The sequence below is a fragment of the Ambystoma mexicanum genome, chromosome 8, assembly GCF_040938575.1.
Source record: "Ambystoma mexicanum isolate Mex_15411 chromosome 8, UKY_AmexF1_1, whole genome shotgun sequence".
Lineage (NCBI taxonomy): Eukaryota > Metazoa > Chordata > Amphibia > Caudata > Ambystomatidae > Ambystoma > Ambystoma mexicanum.
In genome coordinates this window covers 1,405,602,836-1,405,615,061 of record NC_090929.1, presented here as the reverse complement: position 1 = coordinate 1,405,615,061, position 12,226 = coordinate 1,405,602,836, and the positions used below count along the sequence as shown (strand labels likewise).

Genomic DNA, 12,226 nt, shown 5'->3' with positions numbered 1-12,226 from the left:
AACAAAGGATTTTGGGGTTAGTCAGCACTCAATCCTTTGAAGACATCAAGACTGCAGTCAAGTCACTCCTAACTCCGGCCGATTTGCAGGACTGGCAATTAAAGGGAAAAGAATTCTCGGTGGATCAAGACCTACCATATTTCCAAGGACGATTGTACTTGCCCTGTGAGAAAATACAAAAACAAGTAATCTCCGGTTATCACGACTCTCTGATGGAGGGACACCCTGGCATTACCAAAACCATGGAAAAGATCAAGAGACATTTCTGGTGGCCATCATGGAAGAAGGATATTAGAGACTTCGTAATCTCCTGCGGTGTGTGTGCCCAGAATAAAAGTCAGAAGGAGAAACCAGCCGGCCTTTTACACCCTCTAGATATTCCTCCCTGTCCATGGCATACCCTGTCCATGGATTTCATCACAGACTTACCTCCATGCTCAGGGTATAATACCATTTTAGTAGTCGTGGATCTATTCTCCAAGATGGCTCATTTCATTCCCCTGAAGGGCCTACCTTCGGCTTCGGTATTGGCCCGAGAATTCTTAGAAAACATCATTCGGTTACACGGTTTTCCCTCGGTTTTAATCTCCGATAGGGGAAGTCAATTCATCTCCCACTTTTGGCGAAGTTGCTGTCGTCTAGCCCAAATTGATGTAAGACTTTCAACCAGTCACCATCCCCAAACTGATGGACAAATCAGACTCTAGAGCAATATCTGCGTTGCATGCTCCAACAAACTGAAAACTCTTGGAAGGATATTCTGTGGATCGCTGAATACGCTTACAACAATTTGACTCATTCTGGAACCGGGAAGACTCCCTTCTTCCTATTATACGGACATCATCCTAGAACCTCTAATTTGGATCCTCCCCAAGAATTCGAAACACCAGCTGTGGATCATTTACACTCTGAGATTACCCGTGCTTTTAAGGAAGCCACTGCCCATCTGCAAAGAGCTAAAGCTCAAGTCAAAAAGGGAGCAGATCGACTCCGTAAAGAGGCCCCTCACTACGCAGTAGGAGACCAGGTCTGGTTATCCACTAAGCACCTGCCTCTAAAAGGATCCCGCACCTTCAACCCGAGATACCTTGGACCCTACACCATCTCTACCATAGTTAATCCGGTGGCGGTCAAATTGGAATTACCTACGCATATGAAAATACATCCAGTATTCCATGTCTCCTTATTAAAACCAGTACAACCAGAAACTCAATTGACTGAACTCCCAGAACCCGTTTTGGTAGACGGAGAACTCGAATTCGAAGTAAAGAACATCCTAGACTCCAAAATCTCCAAATCTAAATTATACTATCTGGTTGATTGGAAAGGATACGGTCCCCAGGAAAGGTCTTGGGAACCCTCAGAATATGTCCACGCACCTCGTCTGGTCAAGAGATTCCATCTGAATCACCCCGACAAGCCAAAACCCCCGGAGAAGACACGCTTAGGAGGGGCCTTGAGGGGGGGTACTGTCATTATCACTGCTTCCAAGGAGCCAGGACCAGCCCAACGTCCTTGGAAGCAGGCCCTTAACCCTAATCCTAGGCACCAGCCGGTCCCCACGGGGACCTTTTGGACCTTGTCCTGGCGCCGGTGGCACCAGGCTCATCAGAATCATCGGTCCCGGCACTGGAAGCGCCGGGCTCATAATATGTGTACAGATGTTTGGGTGGACTTACCTGCAGCAGACCATGCTGCTTACTTACCAGCCACTTAGAAGTCCTCTGTAAACAGGAACTACTTTCTTACCTGGGTGGGGCAGTTCCTTTCCCTGGATTCAGCATGGGGAAAGCTTCTGGAACTGGAACTCTTTTCTTACCTAGGCGGGGCCGTGGAGGAAGATGCCTCATCACTCCAAGGCTATTTAAACCACACCCGATGGATGAAACGTGCTTCGCGTTATTCTGCATCTGCAGCAGAACGCTCACCGAGTCTGTTCCAGCCTTTCTTCCTCAATCTGCAAGAATCATACTCACCATTCCTGTATCCAGTCGACAGCAGCATCTGCAGAGACAAGAAACAGCAGGTTAGCAAGGCAGTCTTAACTCGCAGTGCTTACTCACCTGATCCATCGGCTGCGGTCACTTCGGCACGCTGTACTTTCGCCTGTGAAGACAAAAACATTGTCATTACTTACCGGCACGCCGTGAACTCTGGAATTCTTCACGCTGCATCACCACCTGCGGAGATAAAAGCATCGTATTTACTTACGGGCCTTCCGCGGACTCTGGCGCTGCGAACAAGCTCCTGAAAGACAAAAGAAGAGACATTAGACAGGTATTTACTTACGCCCATCGCGCTCTTCACAATAGAACGCCTGCAAATACTCTGGTGCCTCTTCAGCACGAACTACGCTGCAAGGGAAAAAACAGCTAGAGCGCTTGCATTTACTCACGCATTTCCAGGCGCTTTATTTCATCTTCCTCAAGAGTCCTGCAAGCAAAAGGGGAGAAAAGCATCTGTTAACGTGCCTTGCACCTAAAGACTCTGAAGACTATAAAGACTAAAAAGGTGTCTGGAAACTCACCGCTCGTGCGATTAACGACGGTAAAGGTCCTCTGAGTCCAAGAGGCCTATGTTTCACCAGTGAAGGAACTGGCAACAGCGCCCTGCATCAGACGCAGATGGAGAGTCCAGCATTCACCTATCTAAGGTGAGCACGTTGACCTGGGGGCTCTACGGAGAAGCTTGGGAGAGAGAGGAAGAGAGACATTAAACAACCCAGACCATTAACCCCTATATTCTTTCACCTGCAGAAACCTCACCCTACGAGTTTGTCCCACAGTGCGAAGAGGTTCGACCCCAGAAGCCCATCGAGTCCTGCACATCACCTTTCGAGTCACAGACACCTTTCTGCCACGACCTGCACCTCCGTGGGAATCAGGTGAGCGTTACACTCCGTCATGCGAGGTATTAATTGTGGTTACACCAGGAAAGCCTGCCCGTGTCCACACATCGTCTACTCTCTCACCAAGTATGGAGATTAGAAGACTCTTAATGTCCCCTATGGCTAATGTATTCCCTCCTGTCATTTTTTCTAACTCGTGTATCCACTTTCCGACTCCCGATGTCAGCATTGGAAGGTTGTTTTTCAAGTTTTCTCGATCCATTTGTGGCCATGGAATACGTTGTGGTCTTACTCTCCCCTTCTCTACTAGCAGAAATTGGAATGCGTAGCCCTCTTTATCTTTTCTCATTGTTCTCCTGTCTATTGCAGGGGTAATATTCCTGCATCGCCGTCTACCTGGCAATGTCCTTAGTCTGTCTGCATCGTGTGGTGAAGACACCCCCCTCTGACCATGAGATACTCCTTCATGTCGGTCAGACTGCGTGGCTGACTCTGATGCCCTCGGTGCAGACACGCTAGTGTCTAACCATTGTATCCCTTTTTCACTTGGGAGTCGTCTTCCGCTCTGTTTCTTTTCCTCGTCTTCCTCGCGCTCCTCACTTTCGGAGTCGGACGTTGTTTGTCCCCAATTCACGCAACTTTTTGTATCCTCTTTATTCCTACTTATTTCTAGCCTATCCAGGGATAGGTCTCGATTTCCACTACTTCGGGAGACATTTTCCGTGTCGTACAGTTGAGTGCTCTCCAGGCGCTCATCTTCCCCTACCCCTTGGGGTGTTTGTTCTAGCCCCATTTCATCATATATTCTATCGATTGTTTCCCCAATGCTTCTGGTGTCGAAGTCCTCTTCAATATTTGCCCCAGATGTGCCTGGTACTGAATCGTACGCAGGAAATCATTCTTCAATGTCTTCCCAGTCTACAACTGGATCGGGTTTTTTAACCTCCCTCTACAAATACTCAAGATCTTTCTTGCTCTTCGCGATATAGCTGTTCTCGCCTTGTCTTTCCTTCTTATCCTTTCGTCTCTTAACTCCTTCTCTTTCCCCTTCCTCTGTCTCTCGCCGAACCTTTCTTTTTGTTTTGCGTCATCAATGCCTTTGCCATTCAGTTTCAATAAAATGTGTCCTCCCATCCATTTGTCTTTTGCGAATGCTATCTCATCATTTCTACCTTTGCTTCCCTTCCATCTCTTCCCTTCTCTTTCCATGTCGAGAGACGCACTTGTCATCATGTCTCTCCTTGTCCCTTGGGACTATGAAGGTAATATTTCTTTCCCTTGATTTTCGTCACTACTATGTGTAGGTGACTCATATGTGGGGTTGCTGTACCCCGTGGCTGCTTTACATTCTCTCAGTAGGTATAATCCCTTGTCCTTACTTTCTTAAAATCTCATTTCGGGTGGGGGAGGTGGCGCAGTAGGCGTCTCACCCTCTCCCCCCGTGTATACATTAAGTATCCAATCTGTCGGCAGCTCTTCCTCCTTTTCCTATTCGTACATTTTCCACAATTCGAGAACAGCAAGGCGTTTTTCTAACTTCTTGCCTGTATATGTGGCATGCAAATATGTCATCATGTGTTGTAAACCGCTTTAGATAAAGACCCATTTTGTGGCTATGGCATAAACATCTTGTGGCTGGTACCTTTAACCCACTCGGTACTATATTTTCTTAGCTTGGGTGCGTGTTTTGGCAACTGTTTGCATAAGTGTGCTAATGGAGTCATGTCCTCTTTGCTTAAGTCTGTTCCCTTTCCTCCTATAGACACTTGTCACTGCTTTGCGTGTGGTTTAAATAATTCCAACAATATGAGCGAGCACCAAATATCGCAAGCTCCAATCCAAATGGTCACAAAATGTTATCTCTTCTAATCTGCTCAAAAACCATCAATTAGTGTGCGATTTTATCTCGGCTATTAAATCTCAAACATTTTAAATCGGCTCTCTTAAGAATTTTATTTTCACATATGATGTCACAAAAACATGTAAGACAGACGCTTGACAGACTAGACGGACACCAGCTAGATACAAATATCTCTGCCTCTAATCATTACCCCTTCATGGAGTGTAAACATACCCCTTTCATGATGTCTTTAAACGTTGTGGTAGCCTAATCGTTCCCCATTATGTGGGACTCTGGGTACACGTTTCTTCTAGCCGCTATATTAAAGCGTAGGAATAAGGCGAATCCTCTCACTTCTCGTGCGTCTCTCCCTGGTAACATCTCCCTTCTCGGGTGTCCTCCCCGGTAACCTTTATTTAATTATTCTCGAGTCAATATCCCCATATATATATATATATACAGTCTTCTCTACTTCTGACTATTTTTTGTTTTCCCTCCTCCCTCTGTTACCTTTTCCCTTTACTTGTTCTAAGGCATGCACTATTTGCCAAAGCATTCAATTTTTTGTTTCACTCACCGTTCGCATTGTTCCTCTCTGGACCCTCGGGATCACTGCCTTAGTTACTGCCTTCTTCAGCTTTTCGCCCACACTGCTGCCCGTAGGAATGGGAAGGGAAGTGTGGGGAACACGGGACCCTTCAGGCCCTGACTGCAGTCTCTTCTTAATCCACCACTGTCTACGGGAGCTTCACGGTCTACTCAGCCGAATGGCAAAAGACTCTTGTTATTGCCGAGGACCTAGAGTTACTTTATGTCGATGGTCAATAGGTGTCTTATTTTAATCAATAATGGATAGTCGATAAACCATCTGATCTTACTACCAAGTGTACTGGGGAGACCCCCGGCCGGCCCACAGAGTCGGGGTTTGCTCCGAAGTACTTCAAGACGAGATAGCTGCACCTTGCGATGGATGGGGGTGCAGATTTATTACTCCAACACCAATCAATAAGGACCACTCAGTGGTTTGGTAAAGGGAGTCAGTTTAATGACGAGTACAAAAAACGGGGAGTCATGGCAATCAGCAGTGATGCGATAGTCCTTCTCGCTTCAACTCCGACGAACTTCATACAAAACATAACTTTTATACTCAAAATGCTTGATAATCTGACTTGTAACACTCAAAGGTTAACATGCAATTCTATTGGTTAGGAAAAGGTAACTTTAATATAGGTGCTATATCTGTATATGGTAACGGGGTGAGGGGATTGGGTAAACACTATCAGGTGAGCGTCTAAGCCCTTCCTTCAAAAATGACTACTGTGGACATCACCATAAGTACGACGTCCTATTGGTTCTACTAAATATAGGACCCTAGATTATTTGGCCCATTGTGATTGGGTTGGCATCATCCCAATGCATACATTTCCACTTTGCTTAGCAGCACACAGAACGCTTAGCCAGGTGCAGAGTGTCCCCCAATTCACCCTGCCTGCCTTCCTTCAATCAATCATCACTTTATGGGCTATGTGTCAATTAGTTCACTGTGGCTGGCCTCCAAACTGCATCTTCTTGTCTCGAAAAAGTTCTGATATCTCTGTCTGGGTGTATGCCAAGTGTAGGTGTGAACCCGTGCCTCTTCTCGCTCGTATGGTCACATGTTACCACACCGTGAATTTGCCTCGTTTCTCTAAATTTGTGTATTTGATTTTCGTTTCACCCGCCACCTGCCTTCGCCTTCTTATCTCGATCGTTCAGAGGCAGTATATTCTGTTCTTGGCTTCAATTAAACATTGCTACTGTTCATAGCTTCTATTGATGTGACCTTGGCTTCCCTGGCACAAGCTGCCTCTGCCGAGTTTCGATTCGGCCTGCTTTCTTCGTGTTTTCTAGAATATGAATCTTTTTGCGTTTGGCCTATAATAACCTGGGTTGGTTCTGCTTTTAGTGCAAAGTGGACTAGCACTTATACAATGTGCTTCGTTTTGAGGTAGATTGTGTACAATGGCGCCTGCTGCTATATTCTTCTACTTAGCATAGCAAGCCGCACTGTTTTCTTAGCTTTCTTGCGGTTACAAGCATATGTACAGGCGTTAGCTGGTTTAATATCTTCATCCTGCTTACAGCTTAAGCTTCTTTGTATTTTAACATTCCTTTCTTCTTCTAGGTTCACAATATCCTTATTCATGGCGTTTTGTCTTTTCGTGTCATCCTTTGGTCGTCCTTTCTTCTATGGATGCATTAGTCCAGGCCCTTGTGACGTCAGCATTCATCTTCCATTAAGGACATTTGGGTTTCTTCCTGGACAGTACTTGATTACTTGTCACATTTGCTGGTAGGGTTTTCTCAATGGATACCTTACTGTCCATGGTTGTCTGGTTATTGCTACTTCAATAGGTATTGTTCTTCTGATAGGCACTGGGCAGACCCATACTGCGGCTCTCTGCTGGTTTATTTGCTCATCGTACGTCACATATTTCGGTGTGAATGTTCCTGGTACTGCAAAATGGGCGACTGGAGTGCAGGTTTTGTTTGGGACCTCCTCTACTCTTTGCCGTCAGCTGTTTTATTCAACTGCACCACACTTTTAGCCCTTCTCGTTCATGGGATCCCAGTTTGCTAAAAAATGCGTTGTGGAACATCCAGGTTCTATACACACTTATATATATTGGCGGCATCGCCTGCAGTCTATTCACTACGTGTAGCCAGCCTATGATTACTTAGTCTACTTGCGTTTCAGCATCTGTACAGTTCTAAAATGATTTGCATTCTCTTCAGTGTTTTTCGTTTGTGCAATCTTCAATCCGCACATGAAATGCCACTTATCTCTTTGTTTCGTCATCAGATCCGATAAGGTCTGTATACTTTCCTCTTCGGCATATCTTCTGGGTGCGTCACTTCTGCTTCACGTGACGTCACCAGGCTCTTGCCTTTGCCACTTCACACTTCTTCGAGAACCTCCTTCAAGAGGCTGTCATTTCTCTGTGAATACACCATATAGGGTTCACTTAATGGATACCTTGTTTCAAGGACTCTTGGCGGTATAAATGCCATTACCGGCGTTGTGCATGTTGCAATTTCCGGCTGAAAACATATAGGGAAAATGGGGGTGGGACTTTCAGTAGAGGCACTTGACTCCTCCTCTACAACTCTGTCCAGTCTTGCTGAGGTACTGATAGGGCAAGAGAGGTACACTGCACTCCCTTAAATCCACTACTTGTGGTTGGGTGGTCTTGTAAGAGGAAAGATAACTATTCAGTGGTATCCTCCCCACAAAGTCATAGCTGAGTGGTACTTGTGTCTTTGATTATGCAGATAGCACAGAAAGGTCAGCAGGCCTCTGCTTGCCAAACACATTTTCATATCTGTAAAGCTGATTTGAGAAGGGCCTCAGCTTTTGAAGTCCCCAATTATGGACAGGGATCTAAATGCCAGACCGGCACCTGTAAATCTGGGATTGGAGTAGAATTTGTGCAGCTGAGCTCAGAAGTTATTGCCTACCTTCACGGGCACCTAATGGGGTCAGATGGGCCAGAGGGGTCAGAGAAGACCTGGACCACAGTTGAGAAGCATCCACAGCTTGGGCATCATGACAAATCTCCAGAGAGATTCCAAATGGACATCCTGCCTCAGTCTGGATCTCAACATCCAAATGCAGATGGCATCAGTATATTTTCTCACTTTGAGGATGAGCTGGACCCTTGGTGGTTCTTAACATTTTTGGCTGGGTGCATGTGTGGAATTGCCATCTGTCAATGGCGCAGAAGCCTTGGCCTTTTGGATTTTTATTAAATTTATAATGATGCTGCTAATTCCATCTTAGAAATGGTGGATTCCACCATCCTCTTTCCCTCTATACCTCTCCTTCCTAACTGTCTCCTCCTCTTCCTTTAGCAAAAAAATCACTTTAGGTATGATGCAAGAAGGCAAAGACCACTTGTCTCCAGGGCAGAGATTGGTCCCCTTTTAAGCATGATTGTTTTCCTCCAATGCTTGCCTGAGGGTGTCCCACCCCTTCTTTGATTCATTTCAGACCTTCAAGAAGAATTCATTTGGACCTCTTTTGGGCGAGCAGCACTCTTCAAGGCCCTCTACCAGTGAGTGAATGTTCCAAGGACGAGGCAAGCTCTGCTTCCTACTCACCCGCTCCGAGCCTGAACAGCCAGGCTCCCTCTTTTTCATCACCTTGAACTATATCCGAATCATGTTGGCCCCATTAGAACCAACAGGACTCGGTGGTGCTGCCTTTGGCTCTCATTCGAACCTCCGTGCTCACATCCTCGCACCATTTTGCTGCCGCACAGTGCCAGTGCATTGATTACCCCTACTCAAACAGTTAGCTGGTCTCTGAGGAATTCTTCGAACCGCCATGCTTAGAGCAGCACCTTGAACTACCAGCATTTTTGCAGCCAACCCAAGCCCGAACGCCAAACCGGCCCTGGTACCCAATGACCTGCTTCCTCAATCACCACATTGAACTGCAAGTCCCAGTTTAAACCTATTCACCTGATTCAAACCGCTCCCACAACAATAAGAAGCCTGGTTCATGCCGTTGAAATGCCAAGAACTGAATAAGGCACTGTTGAGCGGCCCCAGGCCCCCCTGTCCGTTTGTTGGGGCCCTAGAAACTAGTTAAGCACCCCTTTGCACCTTTTTCTCAAGAACCATATCCCTTTTGAATATTGTGGTGATTTGTTGCCATTCACATCCCTTCTAAGGATCCAGAGTAGCTACATCATTACATTCTGCATTTCTCTCTCTTCCTTTACAGGGGTGGGTTTTTGTTAGTGTTCTTTAGTACAGTTTTGATTGCATACTTGTGTGTTTGATTAAAGAATATATATTTTTATAGTACCTTGATTGGACATTTGTTTATTTTTGACTGTTGTACTCAGGTTACCACAGAAGGGGAAGGAGGATATCTCTTACCTGTAAAAACAGAGGTGATGGCTGGAAGGCTTGGAATGAATCCTAACCTCTGGCATTGCTCTGGGCAACCTTCCAGACCATCGGTCTTCGCCTGCCAGGTCATTATAAAAGGGGAAAGACCATATGCAAATCAGGCTTGGTCCCACCCCAAAAGGGCTAGTCTAGCCCGAATTGCTTGGTGACATCCCTTCTGCACGAGACCGCAAGCATCCCCAAACATGTTTCGGCCTCATCAGTGAGGCGTAGCTCAGGTCTCTAGGCCCAGCATGCACGGGACCCACGTCTGGGCATACCCATCCCACTTAGGTAACAAAGCAAAAATGGCTGGAAGGTTTGGAATGAATCCTAACTCCTGCCATTGCTTTGGGCAGCCTGTGGTCTTGTGCAGAAGGGATGTGACCCAGCAGTTTGGGCTCAACTACCCCTTTTGGAGTGGGACCAGGCCTGATTTGCATATGGTCTTTCCCATTTTGTAATGGCTTGGCAAGCAAAGAACGATTGTCTGGATGGCTGCCCAGAGCAATGCCAGAGGTTAGGATTAATTCCTAACCTTCCAGCCGTAACCTCTTTAGTTTTGCATATCTCTTACCTGTGCCTGTTTCTCCTTGATCTACAATCTAATTTTCCCCTCTAAACAGGTAGAATGTATGTTGGAGAGAAGTCTGCGAAGCTACCAGCCAGGTTCTGCAAGGACAACATCAATGCTTCCTTTCAACACACACCCTGAGCAGGTATAATTTCCACACACACCCCCACTCGTGAAAATTGGTTTGAATCTAAGCCAAATCATGTTGAGTTTGTGTATCAGTGTCAGCCTTAACTAAAGTTGATAACCAGTGGTGAAAGTACAAAGGAATTACTAGGAAATTGAAACTGGGGAGAGAGAGATGGTGGCTGAGTGAAGGGGTGGGCCTCAAGGGTGGTGTAATGGTAGGGAAGTGGAAGGCTTGTAAAAAGTGAAGAAAACAAATGCTTAAAATATTATTTATAGAGATTACTTGAAACTGGCACAAATTAAATTACAAACTAACCTAATTATATATAAATTGTTATGGTAACATGTTGAGCAAAAAAGAAAATACTAGGTTAATTTCCGTTCTCCTAAATGGAAGCCTTGATTCACCAGAATACAAATGAATGTGAACCTAAGATGATCTTGGTTTTACAATTGTACTATCAATATTGAAAGAAACAGTGAAATAAATTGTTATGCGAACACCTGCTTGTAGCCATTGTTCCCCACAGCATTCAAAGTGGTTTTCCTCTAATCGTCTACCATTCACATCTCTTGTGAGATATGCCACAGACCATAGCTACCTCTCATTACCCCTTACGGCTGTGCTTGCAGCAATAAACCATTTATTGTGCTTACATTTAAAAATAAATGCGCTTTTGGTTTCCCATGGTGTGTGGTTCCAGAGAGATCATTTTACCCTGTTTCCGAATCAGAGCAAATCGACCCATTCCGCACTGTTGATAATGCAACTAAGAAAGGAATGTTTTCTGTCTTTTTCATTTCTCTGGTTATCAATAGGTAAGGTACCAACTAAGTTTGTACTGCTCTGTAGCATAAGAGCTTCCCTATCAGGTTCCACCCTTTTGTGCCCCTAAACAATTACCCTGCTGATGCTTGATTTCACATTACACCTACTGTTCAGAGAAGTGCCAGTTAGCTTGTCTCAGTAAGTCGTAATGTCTTTCAGCACAGTTCTTTTCATTAACATTGGAAATTTGTCTGGGCGGTTTAGTGCAGGATTATTTACTGGTTTTTTTCTCTCACATAGTGTGATTAGATATCTCCAAATTACTGGTACATCAGGTTGGTAATGAGTTAGGTTGCTTAGCTATGGGCCTGCTGTAAAGATCTGAATCCAAATTGTATTCGCAGCTGCGCATGTTCAACTTCCAGGATCGATGTAGACGACCTCCATCTGAGGCTGACAAATCGTACCATTGTGCTGAGTAATTGTCGCAAATGTTACACTGTTCAGAATGGAAAGCAATTGAGCATGAATTGCTGCATAAAACAAGTTATTATTTTCAAATTAGTTACATCAAATTAAAATGAAGAATAGAACACTCTGAATGCACTGAAAGGTAAAAGTAAAATACAGGACTGCAGTCATTGTATCATGTGACATAGAGCCATCCGATCATTCTACTCATACCCCTACCAGCACTCTTAACTGGTCAGGATTGGGTGTTTGCTATTTAACCATGTCCCGTTTCTATGCACTGTGGCCCATGATGTAAACGTTCGATTGGTCGATGTAGCTACTTGGAGTTCTAGATGTGTGTGTGTGCATGGGGTATTTGATTTTATATTTTGCGGGTGAGCTGTTGACTTGTCATTAGTCCTATATGGCTCTTTCAGTTTTGCTTAGTCTTTATTAGGGAAGGGATGACGAAAATAGCCTGAAGATCAAGCTTCAGAAAGCCCATTTTGTCGCTTGTCATTTAACAGTTGCCATCTGCCATTTTTATCGTAGTCGGTAAGGGAGCAGTAAAGGATGTCCTTCTCAGCCTGACAACCAAACCTAAATCCCAGGGATACCCGAGGGATTCAACCCTGCACACCTGCATCAAAACATCTTCCCTCAAGATTGCAGAGG

At 45.2% G+C, this 12,226-nt stretch overlaps 1 protein-coding gene across 5 annotated transcripts in view; it reads left to right on the top strand.

Moving 5' to 3' along the window:
• Window positions 1-12,226, top strand: part of R3HCC1L (R3H domain and coiled-coil containing 1 like) — a 482,602-nt gene that overhangs the window by 62,715 nt on the left and 407,661 nt on the right. For 4 of the 5 annotated variants that reach the window (XM_069611546.1, XM_069611547.1, XM_069611544.1 and 1 more), the window contains one exon: window positions 10,253-10,345. The exons of the other annotated variant lie outside the window; for it this stretch is intronic. In XM_069611546.1, coding sequence (XP_069467647.1) covers window positions 10,253-10,345 — 93 coding nt within the window. Of the gene's footprint in view, window positions 1-10,252; window positions 10,346-12,226 lie in introns of those variants that run through there. 5 annotated transcript variants of the gene reach the window in all.